This window comes from Macrobrachium nipponense, chromosome 33 (genome assembly GCF_015104395.2).
Source record: "Macrobrachium nipponense isolate FS-2020 chromosome 33, ASM1510439v2, whole genome shotgun sequence".
NCBI lineage: Eukaryota > Metazoa > Arthropoda > Malacostraca > Decapoda > Palaemonidae > Macrobrachium > Macrobrachium nipponense.
The window spans coordinates 49,625,450-49,648,166 of NC_087219.1; the positions used below are offsets into that span (position 1 = coordinate 49,625,450).

Sequence of the window (22,717 nt, forward strand, 5' to 3'; positions counted from 1 at the left end):
AAAGATCGCGAGGTCTACCATCCCAGCGGCCCAGAAGGGGGAACCCATGCCTCAATTGAAGGAAGCAGATCCCACATCTCCGTTGCTCCCCTCAGCCGGAGAATTGTGGGAGGACTTGCCAAACACCTTCTCAGCTGGCAAACTCAATCCGGACTGTGCTATGGAGCAGTTTGGTGAAAAGCTACCCAGGCCTCCCAGATGGCCTTATTCAGGCTGAATTTGACGCGAAATCGCGATTAGCCAGATCAATTAACTCTATGGCTATGTCCGAGGTAGCAACCATAGCTTATGGCTCACCGAACCGCTTTTTAAGCTCATGACCAAAGCCCTGACTCAAACGGTACAGTCGGATATGTTTGAGTTTGCCACTGCTAGAACGAATTGTAGGAAGCATGTCCTACAAGAGGCAACCATTCGACATGACCGAATAGGTTACTCTCGTCTAACATCTGGGGAGCAGATCTCTTCCCAGAAGCTATGGTGAAGGAAGTCCAGTCAGAGGCTACGAGGCTGAACCAGAGCCTTAAGGACCGTTGGGGCCTTACGGCTAAGAGGAGACAAGACCTAACACCTAAAGGTAAGGGACAGAGGAAACCTAGGCGTTTCCATCCTTACCAGAAAAAGCAGCCACGCTTTCCTCAGCAAGTTCCAGCGGTTCCCTTAGTGCAAACAGCCCAACCTTCCACCTCTAAGGCTCAATCACAGCCAATTTATGTGATATCCCCTCAGCCTCAGCCCTCCACCCTCTTACGCATCTCTCCGGCTTACAATCAAGCCTTCGAGAGTCAAGCTTCACAGAAGTATGACCGCTCGGGTAAGGGAGGCAGAGGTAAGCGTTCCTTTCGTGGGAGAGGATCGGGAGGCCCCTTTAACAGGGGAAAGCACTTCAGAGGAGGCCGAGGCGGTTACCAGAACCAATGAAGAACTTCAGGTAGGAGGGAGGCTGTTTCACTTTCGCCACCGGTGGAACTTCAGCGAATGGGCTCAGAGCATAGTGTCAAAAGGCCTGGGTTGGAGCTGTTGACGAACCCACCTCCATCCAGACCTTTCCGTCAACTTCCTCCAAAGAATTGACAGAGTACGTAGAGGACCTCCTTCAGAAAGGAGCTATAGCGAGAGTCAAGAGATTAAAATTTCAAGGTCGCTTGTTCAGCGTGCCAAAGAAAGGCTCACAAAAAAGAAGGGTAATCTTAGACTTGTCCCGCTTAAACTTAGCCATCCGCTGCGACAAGTTCAAGATGCTCACGATCTCACAGGTGCGGACCTTACTTCCCCGTGGGGCCGTCACCACCTCTATCGATCTTACAGACGCCTACTATCATATCCCTATTGCAAGACACTTCCGTCCGTATCTGGGTTTCAAGATAGGAGACCAGGCATTCTCCTTCAAGGTAGTTCCCTTCGGACTCAACGTGGCACCCAGGGTGTTCACGAAACTAGCGGAAGCGGTAGTGCAACAACTCAGATCACAAGGGATTATGGTAGTAGCGTATCTCGACGATTGGTTGATCTGGGCTTCAACAGTCGAGGAATGCAACAGAGCTACACTGAAAGTGATTCAGTTCCTGGAATATCTAGGCTTCAAGATAAACAGGACCAAGTCAAGACTCACTCCAGAGTCAGACTTTTCAGTGGCTGGGCATTCAATGGAATCTATCCTCCCATACTCTGTCGATTCCATCAACCAAAAGGAAAGAAATAGCGAAGTCAGTCAAGCAATTTCTAAGTCACAAACTGGCGTCAAGGAGAGCTCAGGAGAGGATCCTGGGTTCTCTCCCCAGTTTGCATCCAGTGACGAACGTCTTAATGAAAGCCAAACTGAAAGACCTAACCAGAATCTGGCGCTCACGAGCAAATGTCAGGGCCAGGGACAAACTATCCTCAGTCCCTCTGATTCTAAAGAATCGTCTTCGGCCGTGGGCGAAAGTCAAGAATTTGTCAGTGTCAGTACCCTTCAGTTCCCTCCACCAGGGATTACCATCCACACAGACGCGTCCTTAAGCGGTTGGGGAGGGTATTCACAGGTCCAAAGGTTCAAGGAACTTGGTCACCTCAGTTCAGTCAGTTCCATATAAACGTACTGGAGGCAATGGCAGTGTTCTTGACTCTAAAAAGGTTGCGCCCACCAAAGTACTCCCACATAAAGCTAGTTCTGGACAGCGCAGTGGTAGTACATTGTATAAACAGAGGAGGCTCCAAGTCACGTCATCTAAATCATGTGATGGTAGCCATCTTCTCCCTGGCAGACAAGTTCAGTTGGCATCTCTCCTCCACTCACATAGCTGGAGTGAGAAACGTCATAGCAGACGCGTTATCCCAATCAGTGCCCCTAGAGTCGGAATGGTCACTGGACAACAGTTCGTTCCAATGGATCCTTCAAAGAGTCCCAGGGCTACAGGTGGATCTCTTCGCATCTCAAGCGAATCACAAACTTCCCTGTTATGTAGCCCCCAACCTGGACCCTCTGGCCTATGCCACGGACGCCCTGGCTCTAGACTGGAACAACTGGAAGAAGATTTATGTCTTTCCCCCAGTGAATCTTCTTATGAAAGTTTTAAACAAACTCAGGACGTTCAAGGGTCAAGTGGCTCTAGTAGCCCCAGACTGGCCGAAGAGCAATTGGTATCCCCTAATTCTGGAGCTGGGCCTTCGTCCTCTTCGGATCCCCAATCCCAAGCTCTCCCAGTCAGTACAAACGAAGACTGTGTTCGCTTCCCTCAGGGATTCTCAAAACCCTAACTTTATGGATTTCATGAAGTTTGCGGCAAAAAGAGATGCGAATATTGACCCTCAGAATATTCTCTTCTTGGAATCCGATAAAAGGGATTCAACTTTGAGACAGTACGATGCTGCTGTCAAAAAGTTAGCAATCTTCCTGAGAGAATCTGATATTAGAATCATGACAGTTAATTCAGCTATATCCTTTTTCAGATCCTTATTTGAAAAAGGTTTAGCAGCTAGCACGATTACGACAAACAAGTCAGCCTTGAAAAAGATATTTCAATTTGGGTTCAACATAGACTTGACGGATTCCTACTTCTCGTCTATTCCTAAGGCATGTGCTAGACTTAGACCTTCTGTAAGGCCTACGTCAGTTTCATGGTTCTTGAACGATGTTCTAAAACTGGCTTCAGAAACCGACAATGACACATGCTCGTTTATAATGCTCTTAAGGAAAACCCTGTTTTTATTAAGCTTAGCTTCAGGAGCAAGAATTTCAGAACTGTCGGCTTTATCCAGAGATCCGGATCATATTCAATTCCTTCCCACAGGGGAAGTACTACTTTCTCCGGAACGTAGCTTTTAGCAAAGAATGAAGATCCTTTGATGAGGTGGGAACCTTGGAAGGTACTACCCCTTCCACAAGATGTATCTCTTTGCCCAGTTACAACCTTACGAGCCTTTCTGTCCAGGACCTCCTCATCCTCATCGGGTCCCCTCTTTAAGAGGGAAAAAGGTGGTACTTTATCCATTAAAGGCATCAGGCAGCAAATCCTGTACTTTATTAAGCAAGCCAATCCTGACTCTTTCCCGAAAGCACATGATGTTAGGGCAGTAGCCACCTCAATTAATTATTTCCAACACATGAACTTCGATGAGTTGAAAAAGTATACCGGATGGAAATCGCCGACAGTGTTCAAACGCCATTACCTTAAGTCCTTGGAAGCTCTGAAATTTTCAGCAGTAGCAGCGGGAAACATAGTTTCCCCTGATTCGTAGTTAATTCGTAGTAGAAGATTCAGTCCCTCCTTTCTACCTGCTTCACCCAACAGTTCGTCTATTCCTACCGTGTTCATTTGACATTCACCTGGTGTCTTAGCTTGCTTTTATGATGATGTAGTGGGTGCCCCTTAGTTTTTGCTAGGGACACTCACAGATGATTATGGATTTTGATCTCATGGATGTTACCCCTTATTTTTATGCTAGGGGATACATCTCATTTATAATGGTTACGGGTTTTGTATATTAAGTCATATGCATTCCTTATATATTATCATTGTTGTTTAATTTGTTCATTTGACTACTCTAATTGCTATTATATTTTGATACATGCCTTTACACAGATACCATTTTGTTACATGTAAGCCATTTACCTCTGTACATATGTAAATTACCTTATGATAAGAAACATGTTTAGAATTAAGGGTAATTTAAGCATATTTCTATTTTGTATCACTGTGTATTTGTATCTTTTTAGCAATTATATTCTTTTTATATTTACTTTATTTTTTATTTGAGACCTATTCTTATTTATTTTATTACTTTTGTTTACAATCTTGTGCTATTTCTCTGGTACGATTTCGCGCAGCGACACGAGCTGAGCCAGAAAAGGGATTTTGACGTAAGGAAAAATCTATTTCTGGCGATTGGCTCGTGTCGCCAGCGAAATCCCACCCTACCCATCCCTTCGCCCAAGATTGTCTGCTAACTTCAGGATGGCCACCAGAGGCGCAGCAGTCGGCAGCATGGGATGGAGTAGTATGTATGAGCTGCTCACTCTGTGGGTCGGCTCTCCTCAGGGAGGGTTTTTGTTGTGGGAGTTTTCTATTGGTTTTTGGCTCGTGGTAGTGGTCTCACTCGCCTAGTGTTCATACCGACACCCTCTTGGAGGGTGAGCGAGTCAGTTATACTGACCTTTTTCTTTATTTTATTTATTCTCTGGTATTGTGTTAGTACATTTACCCTAGAAATAATAGATTAAAGGCATATTTCGGCTTGGCGACAACGAGCCAATCAGGCCCCCCCAGAAAATAGATTTTTCCTTACGTCAAAATCCCTTTTTTTATACCCCTGCAGTAGGGTTCTGCCTACAATGTGCTCTCTGCAGCACATTTAAGAAAATATAGAAGGTTATGGCTTAAGCCTGAGTTTTTTCTGTGTACCTTTTATTTATTTGATTATTGTTTGATTAGACCATGTACATTAATTTGGTATTTTAGAGGTACTTAATTGTAACTGAATTTGCTGCTAAAGTTTAAGGTTTTTCATTGATAGCCTACAACCTGTTTCAAAGCTGAAAATTATAGCAAAGTAAAGTTGAAGAAGTTGGACAGCTAAGAAGAGAATAGATGAAGATTAGAAGGCAGAAATCAGTGCAGCTTTAGCTGGGAATACAAGAAAGAACCTTTACTATTACCTGCAGTGTTGCTTGTGTGTCACAGTTTAAGTGATAGATACATTCCTACTGGGTTTGTGTTTAGTTTGGTAGTTTAAGAGAGATTAAAGCTGGCCATACACGATAGAGACTGGCCCGTCAATTTCAAGGGGATTGTCCCGCATCGGTCCAGTCTTTATGGTGTATGGGGGGAAAAAAAGCCAGTCTCGTCGGGCTTGTCTTGGCTCGCCATCCTTTCAGCATGTTGAAAATCCTGTCCTGTCCCGTTGCAATTTGCTGACTCGCCGCGCAAGTCCCTAACGTGTGTGGGAAGAGATTAGCCTCCCAGAGTCCTGACCTTCAAATATTCATCACGTAAGCTGTCATATATTGCTTGACAAGTTTCAGGTATGATTTTTCCTAAAGCTTGGGCAGAAATTCCAGTTGAAAATTTGAGATCCTCCAGTGACCGTCCCGTTGCTAAAAACCTCAATGTTGAAATCAACCTTTCTTCTGCAGAAATAGCCTGTCTCATTACTGTGTCTTCTTTTGTAATCTTTGTCGAAACAAGGGATAAGAGGTATGTGAAGGCTTCGTTGGTCATTCTCAAATAATTTCTATAATCATCTGGGTTATTTTCCTTTAACTCATTCAGTAACATCATATGAGAAAATTTCTCTCTCTTTCTTAGCCATTCTTTTGACCATTGTCTTCTGCGATTTTTGCCACACATTTCATAGTTATTGTCCTCTTGATCCAAGAGAGCTATGATTACAGCAATCATCTTTCTTTTATTTAAAAAAAAAGCCATATTGCGAATGATATGTCACCTTACAATCAAGACAACTTGAACACTGAGTAATCTTCTTCTCATAGACCGATGGGCAGATAATGAAGAATGTGGTAACTCCCAGAGATGGCAGAGCATGTTGTCCTCTTGAAATCCTGTCTCCATCGTGTATGGGCAATCCTTAGGGGTCTGGCACGGAGGGCCAGTACCGCCGTGACGGCCCGCCGTGCCAGTCTCTATCGTGTATGGCTAGCTTAAGTTAACCCTCAAGAGCCGGGCTAAAGATTCAATATGCAGCACCCCAAGCCAAGGAACCTTTGAGGTCGGCCAATTTAACAAAAAAACACATCAGTGGAAAGAGGAAGATAAGCAAAATGTGTAAAAAAAATTTTTTTAATTTTTCCCTAGCTTCCACTACTATTTACAAGCCCTTGTGAGGCCTCTTTTACAAAACAGTCGTATATTTGACCAAGTTATACATGTTTTTTTCTGATAAATTTTATTTTGTAAAACTATAATTACAGCTCACACAATATCAAAACAGATAAGAACTAAAATCAGTAAAAAATTCTGAGTGTATTTGTAATAAAACATTTACTGTAAATTTACTGAGATTGAAGATGCAGTAACTTTTTTGGATTATTCTTGTTTTTTCTAATATTTCTTTGCACTTTTCTTTGCAAAATTTTAATTATAACTGACTTACTATCATAAAAGATAAGAACTAAAACCAACAGCAACCCCTGGGTGTATTTATGAACAAATTTAAGATAAGACATGTAACAGAAAGAGATAGTACATGGTCCTTTGAAGCCAAGATCACAATTAGCTCCTAAGCCACCTGTTTCTTGATCTTAGCCAGTTTAAAAGCTGCCATTAGTGAATTTATGGGCTATAGAAGTAACGGAAACTCTTACCTGCCCGATTCCTTCAAATCGACGCTGCGTAGTATTGATGCTCACCATGTGTGAATTCATCCACTACCCAAAACCTGTTATTGTTACTCATAGGAGGGTTATCCATCCATTAAGGGTTAAGTCGTAATAACAACCACTTGACCTTGCTGAGTCCACTGAGTTGCATGCACACCATATGCATTAATGCTCACTGGAGCAAAAAAAGAAAAAGATTGAGAACTTTATAATGAGTTGCTGAGTTAAGGAAAACCATACTTAATTATGTTAATTTGTTTTCTTAGCTGAGATTGATTCCATCATTGCTTAGTCTCAAAGTTTTCAAAGTGTTGGAGCTATTTTGACTTTGCCTTTGCAGTGGTTTGTGGTATTTTCACTTCTGGGATTACCTAATAGAATTTAGTGTTGGTACACATTTCTTATACACAGTGGTAGTACAGTATCTTATTATAATATATTGCATATACAGTACATATATATTTTTTCTTTACTGTACACACTTCAGTTAACTGTTTATATACAATTTTCCCAAGAAATAACCCAAAGTTTTATACAATTTTATACTGTTATGTACAGTGTTAAGTTTAAGGTCTTGATCATTCTTTGGATGCCTTTTCTTTAAAATTTTAAGCTATGGTGAGAAGTGCCATTTTCAAAGGTCAGATTTCAAATATTTTGTTAAATACAGGCAGTCCCCGGGTTACGACGTTCCAAGGTTAAGGCGCTTCTCAATTATATTCATCAGACATTATTTCTAGGGTTATGACGCCTACAACGCTCATCTGGCAGATGAAATATGACACCAAAAATGCAAAATAATCAATATCTGAAGCTTTTTTTGATGAAAAATGTAATAAGAATGCAGTTTACATAGTTTTTCAATGCACCCAAAGCTTTAAAAGTAAGGTTTTCTAAGGATTTTTTACGATGTTCTGGCTTACGACGATTTTCGGTTTACGACTTGTCTCAAGAATGGAACCCCCATCGTAACCCGGGGACTGCCTGTACATTACTGTACTACCTAAAATTGTTAATATAAACTGCTTCCTCATACAACTGAAAGTAATTTTTCACTCAGTTGCCATATTGCATTTGGTTTCCAGATCAGAAGTTGTATTCAGCACCACAGGTGATGGAAGGTGGTCAGAGTGAGCTGGGTCGAGCAAACTTTCTCCTCCTTGAGGGTCTTGATGAAGATGAAGCTGGAAATGCGGAAGAGGCAATTGAGTTGTACTCTTCAGCTGTGCAGTTATGTCTTGAAGTGGTGATTATCAGCTATGTAATTTTGTGTTTTTAGCAGATTATGTTTAAGAATATTAGTCATATATTCCTTCAGCTAGTCTGTTAATATTAGGGTAATTCATTCCGCGGTAAAGTAGATTATGGCAGTTGATGTTTTCCTACATTATTTTATTACTTAACAAGAATTTAGAGTAATATTTATTCAGACGACTGTAATTAACCCCCAGGGGCCAGTACTAAACACAGCGAAATACATTGGACGCTCCAATCCTTAGTGGATGTCGTATTCGTGGTTACGTTTCTTGCAGGGTAATTCTAAAGAAGAGTTCTGCACAGATTACAAGGAACGTAACCGCGGATACAACATCCACTAGGGATTGGGCCGTCCAATGTATTTCGCCGTGTTTAGTACTGGCCCCTGGGGGTTAATTACAGTCGTCCGAATAAATATTACTTTAAATTCTTGTTCAGTAAGTAAAATAACGTAGGAAAACTTCAACTACCATAGTCTACTTTACCGCGGAATGAGGGCTTAGAATTACCAATACTATTAGAGACTGAAGAAATGCGGAAGAGACAATTGAGTTGTACTCTTCAACTGTGCAGTTATGTCTTGAAGTGGTAATTAATATCTATGTAATTTTGTGGTTTTAGAGGATTACATGTTTAAGAATATTAATGTTAATTTATATATAAAGTAAGAATACTGGTACTGCTTCATTAGGTCTTGTGTAAGAGGGTAGCTTGGTTGACTCAGTCTTTTTGTTGTGTAAATGCCACATGGTCTTGCATAAGCTTGTATTCCAATTACACTTACATTCTGATGTTCAGTTAAGTGAGGATATACACTGCTATGCATGTCTGAAAAGTTGTCTTGACCACAGGTTTCTTTGATGCATAATCCACAAGATAATATTGAAATGTGAACTCTAAAGTGTTTGCAAAGTTTTAAAAACAGTCTAAGAATAGCAGTTTTACTCAACATGTGATGTTCAGCCAGTAATAAAGATGAAGACAGATGTGTCCATACAGTTTACAAACAACTATTGCTGGATATTGGTAGTCAATGAGAGAAAATCACTGGATTAGAGTTTTTGAGCCTTCTTCTCTGATGAGGATCCCCTGATAAAGGCTTGTCATTTATGGCATTCCCTTCCCAAGAGTGTTCTTTCTAATATATTCTGTAACCACATCTGCATTGCTTTATGCCTTGTAAACTTTATGTGTTACCTTTGGTCTCTTCCCACTTCACTGTCTACATTAATTTTACCTTGCTATTGTTTTCAATGTCTTTTAAGAATAAGTCCTTTAGGCAAACCTGTTAGGCTTCAGTTTCACTAAAACTGTAGATTATTAATAATAATACTCACAAATGTCATTGCCACATCATGATGTAGGACATTTGGTTCCAGTATTTTGTTGCAATCATCACTTCAGTTACATGTTCTTGTTTAAATTTTTGTAATTGTCATTTACACATATTGTTAGGAAAAGCATTGTGTGTGTGTGTGTTGCTTGTACTTTGAGCAGTTTGATTGTGTTGGCCTTTCCCAGTTTACTTTGTATTAGTTGCTCAATTATACTTGAGAGAACAATGTACAATGTGTTATTTATTTTTTTAGGCATCTTAGACACCCAGTTTTTCAAGTAACTAACCTTATTTTCCCCATTGTGAGAGATATGCTGTGTTAAAAATAGTTTTTAAAGTTTTACATACTTTCCCCTTTTTTCTAGAATAGAATACAAGTTTCAAGCTCACTAACTGTCTAGTTACTGTATTATTGCTATTCTGTCAACTTTTTTTGAGTCGTTCCGTTTGTTATGCACTTCTTTATTCCTGTCTAGACCAACAGCAATTTGATATATTTTGTAATTTGACTTTGTTTCTGTTAGGAAAGATATACTGAATGATAATAGGACCATGATATGCCTCAGTTTCCCTGTTGCCCCTCATATGATGAAAACAAAGTGCATACAAGCTTTTAATTAATAGGTGCAAGTGATTTAACCTTCAGGAGACACCCTTACTATATTATTGATGAATTAAAATAATTTATATCCATGAGACCTGTAGAGCCAGGAATGACTACAGATTGAGGGTCAAGTCATAGTTGATGATGCAGGTGACTGGGACACACTAATGTTGAACCTGATATGCCAGGACAAGAACATATGTGGATGTCAAGGGACAATTACCCAGTGCTGGCCATTTGAGCAGAAAGAGATGTTCCATAACCCACTGACTTTACAGCAACCTTGATATACAAGGTCAGTTGAAAACATACTTGGACCGCAAAATCAAGTATGTTGAACTTCAACATATCAACATGCTGAGTGTGATGTTAGTGTGTTTACTGTTTGTTCTATTAGAAAAGATAAAAAACATAGAGCTAGGATGAGTTAATACTTTAAGAGTAACATTATTGCCACAAGGACCAGAAGATCACAGAACAGATAAACTTACTTAGGAGTCTGACACGTGCTTTTGCCAGTCTTATCCTGGAGGAAAACACTATAGTTGCCTGTGCACCTAACCACCCTAGACAGGAGATACAGTTATGACTCAGCACATCCAATTCCAGTTTTCTGATTTTCAGTATACATATATGTAGAATGCCAGGAAGCAAACCATATTTAAATGCTCAACATTCCCATTGATGGATCTAAAGTAACAATTCAAACCAACAACTACTTGATATTCCTTAATATGTTATTGTTAGAATGTTTGAAGAATAATGACTGAATGTGGAGTAATTGGTTTGATTTAATGATGTGTAGTTGGAGGAGTAATGTTACAAGCAAATGGTTGCTCCTCTTACTCCCATAGATCTTTCAGCCATTACATTCCATAAGTATAAACAGACTTTATACTTTTACTGTGTACTTTCCACCCTGTCAGTCTGTCAGTTGGTTTTTTTTAGCAGTGACCCGGTTGTGATTAAGCCACAATGACTTTGGATGAGGAAAGTTCAAAATTTATTTTGTCTAATAGTGACTGTTTTCAACTAACACCTTTAGTTTTATGCATGACACTTACCTGGCAGGTTATATAGATAGCTGTATTTTCTGAAGTCCGACAGAATTTAAAAAACTTCCGACACACGCAGTGGTCGGCCAGGTGGTTAGTACCCATTCCCGCCGCTGGGAGGCGGGTATCAGGAACCATTCCCATTTTCTATTCATAAATTTTCTGTCGCCGGTACTGAAAACACCTGTTTTCAGTACTTCCGGCTTAGGATTTTGGAAACTTCATTTGCCGCTAAGTATCCTAATTGTCTTTTAATTTATTTACTTGGATTTGTGGCTAGGCATACGCTATCTTAAATTGATTTGAATTTGATTCATTTTTGCATAAGATATCTGAATCTAGTTAGGCTAGTTTCAGAGGGTGTTTTGTCTGCAAAGATAGGGTGTGGCTACCGAAAGCTTCGGTAGTTCCGCACTTGGGGGGCGCAATTAATCAGTAAACATGTCTATTTCCGTAAGGAAAAAGTATGATTCGTATGTACGCAATTAATCAGTAAACGTGTCTAATTCCGTAAGGAAAAAAGTTTGTTTAGTATGTACGCAATTAATCAATTACGAAAGTCAGGGTAGTGATACTGCTAACCTTCCGGTAGACTTTATTTTGCCTAACGCTGTAGTATGGCCTACGGGTTATGACTATGTCTGCGAGAGGTGATCGCTCTCCTTCATTGTTGTGAAGAGTTTTACTTCTGTTTTTGTTACGCCTAACCCTGTAATGTTGCCTTCGGGCCCTAAAACAGTGTCTGTAGAGGTTATTGCCCTTTCTCTTAAACTATTTCGATTCGTAACTTAGAATCGAAAGTGCTTGCTTTAGAGAGGCAAATAGTGAAGTGGCTAAGTGCAGTGACAGTGCCCCTTGTGTAGTGGAGGGTGCGTCAGATCGGCCTTATAACGCCTCTAGGTCTAGACCTCTGTCGAACTCCCAGAACCAAGGGAGAGGGCATGTCGAAAGCCGAAGGAGGGTTACAGGGAACCTCCCCACCGATCTGGCGTGGCCTTCCCCGGCAGTTTTTCCTGATTGAAAAAATCCCCCCCAGACCTTGGCCAAAGTTGCGTGCACATGCACGAATCCTGAAGGATTGCTTCTCGTCCTCCAAGGCGTCCTCCCCGCACAAGGGTTGGAGCTCTCGGAAGGACTCGCGCCCTCTAAGAAGCTTTATAGAAGAGGACGCTTCACGTCCCTTCTCCCTCGTTATGTGTTTCAGTGAGAAGTAAGAAGGCGAAAGTTGCCTGATCACGTGTACTTCTTTCCACCAAGAAAACAGGAAAAAGAAGGCAGTTTCTCTCGTTTGTTTTGGACGCCTGTCAGGAGCGTGACGCTTTTCTGCACGCTTATTTGGACGATCGGCTTGAACAGGACGCTCGATAAAGGATCACGATCACCAGTGGACGCCGAGCGTCCTCGCCAGTGGCCACCGAGCGCGCACCAGGACGCCGAGCGTCCTCGCCAGTGGACGCCGAGCGCGCACCAGGACGCCGAGCGTCCTCGCCAGTGGACGCCGAGCGCGCACCAGAATGTTTCTGTTGAACTCTTCAAGCTCTTGTTTAAGATTTGAGCCTCAAGAAAGTGAACAGAACTTCGTCTTCGAAACCCAGCAAGACCTCGGGTTTCGTGAATTCAAGAGGTCTCTGTCAATATTATATTGCTTTTCGCAAAGGTGGATGGAGTTAAGGAAAGCTCAAGGGAAGATCTCGTTTTCTCTACCTCAGTCAAGACTTTGAGATAAGACAGTTACGGGTTATGTAAAGGCTCGACGTCCTGAACGTCAGGATTTTCGGCAACGTTCAGTAGGATTCTTGCAAAGGCACTCATCAAAAGGACGCTCTTCAGGAAAGCGCAAGACAGGACTTCCTTTGCCATACTGCCAATAAATTTAAAGCTTTTTAGACCATCTGAAAGGGTTTTTCAGATGATAGATTTTGTTAGTTTCTAGTAGAGACTTCCATGCCGATTGAGCATCGTCGTTCTACCTACCGTAAGCCCAGTCTCTTAACAGGATTCTTGTCCCTTCCTTGTTTGAGACGGGAATCGAAAAATAAAAGGCTCGACTTCCTGGATTACGTTTTGTCAATTCAGTGACTTTCCCCCATTGACATTATACTTTCGTTTTGTCAAGTAAGTGGGTCTCCCCTCATTGACAAAATATCTCTCTGTACCGTTAATGGGTTAGTTGTCATTGACAAACATCTCATTAACTTGATATTGCGTAAGCGAATAAGGACAAGGTTTGGAAGAGCTCTCCTTCCTCATTCGCAGACTCGTACAAGAAATAGACTGGTAGACTACGTCAATGAACGCTTATGTCCAGTATCTTAAGAAGCTGAGCTGTCTGCTTCGATTCTCTAAGTTTTGTTCATGAAACTTGCCTGTCAGATATGTATGTAGCTGTATTTCCGAATTCAGCTATATATATGTCTGCCAGGTAAGTATGAACAAACTTTATTGTGATATAATAAAAATTTTTTGCCTTGCGTTTTTTTTACTACTGGTTGGTTCAAGTCATACACGCTTGCTGTAGTTACCTCTTCGGATGGCAAACCGAGAGGTCTATTGATGGTCTACTATTTTAAGGACATTTAATCGTCACTCCCTGCAGCCTTCCAGGAGTTTCCGATTTATCTTTTACCGTTGTATGGTAGTGTTCTGACGACACAAACGCATCTATATATTTAGCGTTTTCTGTTTCGCTTAAATATACCAGCTTGAGAGTCTCTTTTTGTTCAAAAATAACGGACCTATTTCTTCGTAGAATAGGGTAGCTGGCAACCCAGACATAAAGTTAAGAGACGACGTTCGTAAGCTGCTGGCTGTGCTGCTTGTCTGACTGTCCAAGTTCCAAACCGAGCCAGTAAACAGAATCGTGCTGCTGCGGTCATGCACGGTAGGTTACGTCTCTCTCTCCTGCGGGATTGACCTGACTAACCGTATCTCTGTGCTGGCGGTTACGTCTCTCCTGCGGGATTGACTGACTAACTGTATCTCTGTCCTACAATCACGGACTTTAGCCTAAGATTGAGGGATTTCTTACGTGAATGAATAAACGTTGCATTAGTTTTGCCTTACTATGTTCAACAGAGTTATCTCTTAATCCTTTCGGTGCTCGTTACCGCACGGTATAGAACTACGAGTCTACCGCAACATTGCACTTTTATATGCTCTCCTTTGCTTAGGCAAAGCGCAGCCTTATAGGGAAGTAAGCATACTCGGGGAGGGAATGGATGAGCTTGCGGGGGACCATTTCCTTCCTGAAGAAGTTTGTTTCCCCCGAATAGACTGCAATTCAGACCACAGTTTTTACTACCGGGAAACTGAAATATTATTCAAGATCTAGGAATTATTCTGAACATCTCTCAGTGCGTCATGATAGAAAGAAGGTGCCGGACATCTGGATAGTGTTTCAGATGTCCTGGATCTTAATCTGAAAGAAGTAAATGCAATTCGGTCGTCCTCCAGTCCTCGAAACGAGTTTTTGGAAACCAGTGGGGTCCACATCAACTGATATTCCACAGCTCTCTCATATCTTAAGAAGTATCTTTCTCTCGGTCCCTGCTCGAGTTACGAGAAAGAGCCTATTATAACAACAGGCGTAGAATGTAACGATCATCTAGAGGTTCGTTACAGGATTGCAAAAGTCCGTACGAATCGTCTCGATAGATTACTAACATGCTAGGTATTTTAATTAAGTGGTGTTCTTTTTGGTTGTCCTGAGAGGGTTATTTCCTCTTCAGTATGTGAAGTGTAATGTGTTGCGTTAGCTTTGTGTGTGGTTCAGGTGGTCTAACTTATCTAGCATGAATGCCCTGGTAAGAGAGGGCTAGGGTTTCCTGTCAACAAATTGGTCACGTCCAGTTGTCAGACCCTTGTTGTTAGCTTTCTCAACAAACAGGTCACAATCCTAGTTGAGAGCTACTAAGGTTTAGCAGGCTAAGAGGCAGGACCTACGAAGTCAGCTACCTTAGCAGGTAAGGAACTTAATAAATAATTTAAAAAATTAGTTAATTTTTGAATTATGACGATATTTGCTGTCTGTGACCCACCTCCAAAGTGTCAATCAGCTATATATACCTGCCAGGTAAGTGTCATGCATAAAAATGATATTGTTATGATACAATAAAGTTTTATGCATACTTACCTGGCAGGTATATATAATTAAATTCCCACCCTCCTCCCCTCAGGAGACAGGGTTCAGAGAAAATCTGAGGAAAACCGGGACAGGGTGTCCAAGTACCAGCGCCACGGGAACCGTGGGGGAGATCACCTGAACTACCAGTGGTCTAGCGGTTGCCGAGAGTTTGAAAATTCTGCCAGTGCGAACAGACAACAGAGAATGTTGTTTTAACAGATTTGCATCTGTCAAACAACAAAGACCTTCACGATCATTGAGTCTGGAATCTCGATTCTAGCTCACCATCTACTTTTTGTCTCGCCTGTTTTCTCGGAGTCAGACACTCGTGCGAGATCAGGCGACATATAGTAGCCCTGAGTTTCTTATTGACGAAGTCGATTGCGGACGACGTTGGGTTGCGGTTGATTACACCCCCAAGGTTTGCTTAGATTGAATCGCCCAGGAAGTCCAGGACACCATCCTTCAGCTAAGAATAGTGCCTTTTGGTCTTCAGGGTACAGCCTTGCTGTCCTTGATTCGTCTGACTGGTCAACTGGTCGTTCACCTGACTTAGTACAGACTGTGCATTTCCCCGCCGGATCGAAGCTTTCAATATGGAACTTAGACGTAGTCTGAAAGTTCTTGATGTCAAAGCATTCGAACCTCTCCTGCCTGTTAACTTCTTTGTTTTATGTGATCAGGAAGGCCTTCTTCAACCAACCCTAGATATCGACAAAGTAGGGTTAGATGAGATTTTAAGCCATCGTCACCACGTTTTGGTCTAGAGGGGGGTGAAAACAAGAGGTGTGCTCTCTAAGCCTTTCGTTATGGCCTAAGAATGGAAACCCTTTTTGTCCTTGGGCCAGGATCTGGAAGCAAGGATGGCACAAGTTAGTGGGCAGGAGCCAGAGAGAGTCCTGTGCCCTGTCAGGTCTCTCAAGTTTTATCTACTTAAAATCAAGAAAGTCGAAGTCAGTCGGGCAATCTGCAGTGTTCCGAAAAAGACCAGACTTGCCCATATCCGAAGTACACCCTGGTTTATGGTTTTAGGTTAAGGAGTTCTTTCAAAAAAAAAAAAAAAAAAAAAAAAAAAAAAAAAACAAAAAAAAAAAAAAAAAAAAAAAAAAAAAAAAAAAAAAAGCTCCTTCATTGTTGTTTTGCACAAAGATTTGAAATCTTTTTATCTGAATGCTCACCGAGGTGAGGGCGCGGCCTCGGAAGCATTTCAACAGAGCATGGCACTCAGCAACATCCTGAGTACCATATTTTAGCGAAAGCAACTCTGGGTTCACTTCACACTCCCTGCGAAATGTGAAGATGGCATATGAGATCTGCTGCTCGCTAGGGCCATACGTGTCTGCAGACACAATCTTGGGGGCAGAAGTACTACTCATCCTATCCTGTAGAAAATGGTTAGGAAGAGCTCTTAATTTAGTTGTGGAGTCGCTGACAACGACGACTTCTTAACGTCTGGAAGCCTTAGTTAACACAAACATTAACTTTGGCTATGGGGGGGGGGGGGTTGGTCAGGTGGTGATATATATATATATATATATTTATTTTTTTACTTCTTAGCCCTCATGTATGGTCAAAATATGGTCTAGTCACATTGTGGTCACGCCCCCGTTGACAGATCATCTGGAGTGCACCAGCTTTATAGGTCTCTACCTCGCTTGGCAAACTCTAGTAAAGCAGAAGCAGACTTGGGTGACAGTAATCACGAAGTCGGCTATGCTGTTTAAACAGGTTGGAACCAAGATGTAAATCATCTGCATGCATTTGTGTCCCAAAATCCTTCTATCTGTCCCTTCCCACCTCCACGGTGGGTTCAACCTATATATATATATCTGACAGGTAAGTTCATGAGCAAAATGATATTGTTATGATACAATAAAGTTTGTTCAATAACTTTAAACTGGCAATAAGAATATATAAGATTCAAGTACCCACCCACCTCCCCTCAGGGGACAGTGGAAATAAAAATTATGAATAGAAAAAACAAGGGAATGGTTCCTGATACCCGCCTCCCAGCGGCGGGAATGGGTACTAAAACCACCTGGCCGACCACTGCGTGTGTCGGAAGTTTTTTTAAATTCTGTCGGACTTCAGAAAATACAGCTATATATACCTGGCCAGGTAAGTATGCATAAAACTTTATTGTATCATAACAATATCATTTTTCTTGCATTATGCCTTACTTATTCATATATTAATCCTATTCAGTGTTTATTTTTTTTTTTTTGCTGAAACCAGTGTTTTGTAATGGTCCCCCCCCCCCCATATGAAACTGAATAGTTTTTTTTTTTTTTTTTTTTTTTTTTTTGAATGATTTTTGCAAATTGAGTGTTTTGTAAATTGTATCTTTGCAAACAGTATAATCACAGCCATCATTCATGATATTATCCCTCTAATAGAGAAAGAGAGATAAAGAGATAGACAGAGGGAGATAGATTGGGCCCAGAGTGACTAGAGTTGAATTAGTGACTACCACTTTGATCCAAGAAATTTTTTTCTGTCCAAACAGGGTCTCTAGGATCATAGATACATATTAATTCATAGAACAACAATTAATTGGTGGGTTTGACTAATGTTTTTACCCATTCTTTCTTCCAAAGAGAAGCTTGATCAACCTATTAACTATCTTCGGTAAAACTGACTCCATATGTTGCCAGCAACTTTATCCTATATTTTGTTTGTTCAGATTGGCAGATACACAGTTGTGAGCATTTTCTGCTGCTGGAGGCCTGGCTGTGCCAGCAGCAAGCTGGAATTTTTCTTCTAAATGTCTACATAGGGAGATGATGCACTTGAAGGCGTAGTGAAGTGATGGGTTCTTTACCAAAATAAATGAATGGCAGACAACCTAAAGCACAATGAGATGCTAATTCATGGAGAACAGTTCAGAGTATGGTTGTACCCAACAAAGCTACATGGAAGAATGGTGCCCACTAGGAAAGTACAGAGTGGCCAGCTTAGTTGATGTGGCTAGAAAGCCTGTGCACAGAATGAGGCTATTTATGCTTTATAGTTTAGAAAAAAAAAGATTGTTTTATGTACGAAAATTTTGTTATAACTAGACCACTTAGAATATTATCTTTATAACCTTGCTGTATACATGTAATGCATATTCTTATTTTTTACTGTTAAAAGTTCCACCTTCCATTTCCATAAATTGATGAACTGTGTGAGCATGATAAGATAGGTTTCCTGCCATTTAATTTTGTACATGCAACTTCCCCGGCAGATATATACTTAGCTTATGTCTCTGACGTCCGACAGAAATTCGAATTTCGCGGCAACACGCTTGCAGGTAGGTCAGGTGATCTACCCCCCTTGCCGCTGGGTGGCAGGAATAGGAAAACCGTTCCCGTTCTAGAACCAGATTTTCTCTGTCGCGGTAGTGTCAACATATGTTTGTTGCTACCTCCTGACTTGATTTTCGTTTTTCATCGCCATCGATCTTCTGGGCTGTCTTTTGCAGGGAGTACTGGGTCTTTGGTTCGGCATATACGCTTTTATTAACTTTTTAATGAATTTGGCTTCGAAATTTCGAAGAATATATGACGTGTAACTACCGAAATTTTCGGTAGACACTCACATAGTTTGCAAGAAAGGGAAATATTAATATTTATTCAATATGTGTAATAAGTGTTAAATTGATTGAGGAAATATACTGACTTCCTACTTTAGGAGTCCAGTAAAGCATGTAACTAGATACGTTTCTTTTAAAAGTTTTTTAGAAACTCGTACTAACGAGCAATTAGAGTATTAACAGTACTAGTAGTGTTGCATCCCCCATCACTTCTTACTTCGCAGAAACTTCAAATTCATAATTGCAATTTGAAGACAAGGATTGTGGCTCAAAATGCGAGCTATTGAAAGGTAAGAAGTGATTACATAGTGTTCCCCATTGCAGTGGAGGGTGCGTCTGATCGGCTCTGTCTCGCTCCCAGGCCTAGACCTCTTTTCAAGCTCCCCAAGCCCAGGGTGGAGAAAGGAATTGTCGAAAGCCGTAAGGGGGTTTTCAGATAAAATCCCCCCCCCACCGGTCCAGGCGTCCCCTCGGCAGGTTCTGTAGAGCGTCCCAGACTGCCAAGGATAGCCATTGAAAAGGCATCCTTAAAAAAAGTGCGTCTCTTCATCTTACATCCGAAAAGACGAAGAAGGTATATGTTTTGATGATCTAGCGCGTTCTCTGAAAACTAAGAGAACACTGAGCAAGAGCCAGCCAGAACTTAGGAAGCCGCGTTCCAGCAAGCTAGCGTGGAGCACGTCCCAACAGACAGCAGCGAGCCGCGTTCCAGAAAACAGACTAGCGCGAGCCGCGTTCCTACAACCAAACGCGGGCCGTGTTCTAGCAACTGAGCGCGAGCCGCGTTCTAGAAAATTTTTTATGGCGCAAGGCTCCTTCAAAGAGACGAAGCGCCAGCCTGGCGCAAATTGCAACAGAAAAACAGACGGCTAGAGCAAGGAGCCTTATAGTACAGTGGCAATCAGAACGATCCTTCCATTGAACGTTTCCGGGCAAGAGGCTCTTTCTAAAAGGGGTCTAGTAGGCGTCGGAACTATCAGGCGCACGGGGACCTTCCACACAAGCGAACGTTCCAGGAGCGAGTCTCCTTTCTAGCGTGCGGAAACATTCCAGGACGCGCGGAACTATCAGGCGCTAGGCCGCAGGAAAGCCAGGCGCCAGAATATTCCAAATCTTCTTAAGAGAGAGAGGTCAGTCGCGAGGCTCCTCTTTGAGTAATGCGGACACACTCCTTCATTCATGCTCTTCCCTCGCTATGAAGAGGCAAGAGCTTTGGGAGTTTTTCTTATAAGAATCTCATCGACGTTTGGGTATGATGGCGGATAGGAAAGGACCTACTTCCTTTCCGTAAACCCTACAGACGAACAGGAATTCTGTCTCTTCCGCGATTTATGAGGAATCACGAAGATTTAAAGAGTTCCTGGATTAACTTTCTTCCTTAAGGAGATATATATTAACGAAAAGAACGAAGACAGTAAAAATTTTTCCTTTATCTGCCTCGCAGGGAAAGAAGGTAGTTGAGTATCGGCTGTAGGAGAATACGATACGGCAAATCACACATACCGTAGTTACTTCTTTGTAGAGCAATCAATTATCAGTATCCTTCCAGGAATTTCCTAGGAAGGACTACGCTTAAAGGGATTGTTAAGACAACACCTACTTAGCTTCTAGATTTATCGAAGTCTTGTTTCGCTTAAATATGCATTAATAAGAACTTCCTGAAGTTCGATAATTTTATAAGATTCCTTTATTTAATGGAGTAGCTGGCAACTCTGGAAGAGTAAGGCCAGACGGCTAACGGAGACTGCTAGAGTCGAGACCAATGCAGTAACATGTAGGTGTCGGTCATGAGTGGTTGGTTACATGTCTCTCTCCTGCGGGATGGAATAACTAACCGTGTCTCTCCCCTACAATCGCGGTTTTAGCCTCGGATTGAGGGGATAGTTAAGCAAACCTAAATAAAATATTGTCTGCCTTTTGCTAAGAAGCTTTCAATAAGAAAGATATTACAACCTTTCAATGCTGTTTACCGTAGGTAACATTATTAAAGGATTCTAACGCAGCGGAACTCTATATTATATGATGGTTGCTCTTCATGCTTACGAAAGCATGGCTTATTAGAGTACATGCTTAGTGAGAAGATGAATGTAGTAGAAGAGAATTCACTTTAAGACTACGGTATGGTCAAGTCTTATGCGCATACCGAGGTTAACTACAGAATTCCTAGTATCCTTACAAAGGTTTCCTAGATTAATGCTGTTTACCACAATGTGACAGTATTATAAAGGAATCTAATACGGCAGAGCACGAATAATATAATTCTCTCATCCTTTCGAGAAACGCACACAACCTTTTTAGAATCGGTATTGCTCAAGAGAAGATGGGTGAGTCGGATGGGAAACATTCTCTTAGTGGCAAGAAGTTGTTTCCCGAATGGACTATACTACTATATAAAAAGTTTTTTCCTACTAAGAACGGAATTAACACGTGAAGGATGTCGGGTACCATAAGGGCACAGATGTTCTGGCACATAACCTTAAAAGAACTAGAAGGAAGCGCCAGCCTGGCGCAAAGCGTCAGAAGCGCCAGCCTGGCGCAAATTGCGCCAGAAGCGCCAGCCTGGCGCAATGCGCCAGAAGTACCATCCAAGATATTTTCTCGTTTTAAGCGAGTTATTAACCTAAGAGTCCAGTAGTTTTGGGGTTGGTTTGGGTGTTTGCTTCTCACCTCGGTGGTCGCGGGTTCGATTCTCGGCCATTCCATTGAGGAGTGAGATGTGGATTTTTGGTGATAGAAGTTCACTCTCGACGTGGTTCGGAAGTCACGTAAAAACACCATGCAAACAAACAAACAAACCAGTAGCCTCTCGGAGGCTCGTAACGGCAAGATTCGTTCCTGATTTCGTTTACCCATTTAATCGGAACAAGGGGTCGCTTACAAGGAATGATGAAATGATTTTTTTTAATCCACTTAGGCCAATTCCAACGACACTCTCATATCGCAAAGGGGGGGGGGGGGGGAAAGAGCATCGTGAATCTCTTTTTCGCCCCTGTTCGCGTTAACAAAAGAGAACCTATTGGGAACAGACACGGAACGTAACGATCCTTAAAGGTTCGATGCAAGATTTTGCATGTCCGTGAGAACCTTCTCGATCGAAGATAATAACTGTTAACGTATGTCTAACATTTATTGAAAAAGAGTTTTGAGAACCTGCGGAAAGTCTTCATAGATCTCTTCGCAAGGTAGAAGACGAACAGGCTTCCTATAGACTGCTCCTTTCCTCTGAACCAAGAGAGGTAGCAATATACGACATCTTTAATTTAAAGAAGGGGAATAAACTTTAGTCTTTTTTCCCCTAGTTATAAATTCTTAACAGATATTAAGATAAATGGGCGTCAAAGGAAGAGAGGATGAATGCCTCATTTTGGCCTTAGAGAGGTTGGATTCACAGAAGTCACGTTCTTCTCACAGCATGTTTTCGTAAGGCTTTTCCAAGAGTATCTGGATATTCTATCAGAATCTATTATAAATAGACCTGAAAAACCTCTCCACTCTGAGTCTTTCCACGTGCACGACTGACCAGAAGTGGACATGAATGAGAGGATTTTTCAAGGTAAATGACAATAGTCATGGCTAAGACATAGAATTGCTGCAGATCGTGCTAGATGGAATGAGGAAACTGTCCTCTTCCGATACCTCTGTGAACCACATAGCGAGGTTTTTTCTTCACTTTCAGAGGGAAGAATCACCTATGTATATATCTGCTATCAAAGAACGCAGTAAAAGGCTATACTCTGTCTCTACAAGGAATTAGAGATAACAGAGGATTAAGATCTTCGGGATCTATACGATACCGCAATACGACAAGAGTAGGATATCATGTACTTTGAATGGAATTTTTTTTTGTGGCCACAGATTCCGTGTTCCGACAAAATGGAACTGCTCCTCATCAAACTTCTTTGAGGAAGTTTATGAAGGAATTCTTTGTTTCTCTTAGCCCTAAACGACCAA

General features: G+C 41.6%; 1 protein-coding gene across 2 annotated transcripts in view; it reads left to right on the forward strand.

Moving 5' to 3' along the window:
- LOC135203162 (calpain-7-like) overlaps positions 1 to 22,717 on the forward strand; it is a 141,244-nt gene that overhangs the window by 22,874 nt on the left and 95,653 nt on the right. For both annotated transcript variants that reach the window (XM_064232849.1, XM_064232848.1), the window contains exon 3: positions 7,903 to 8,063. In XM_064232849.1, the coding sequence (XP_064088919.1) occupies positions 7,903 to 8,063 (161 nt within the window). The remainder of the gene's footprint in view (positions 1 to 7,902; positions 8,064 to 22,717) is intronic.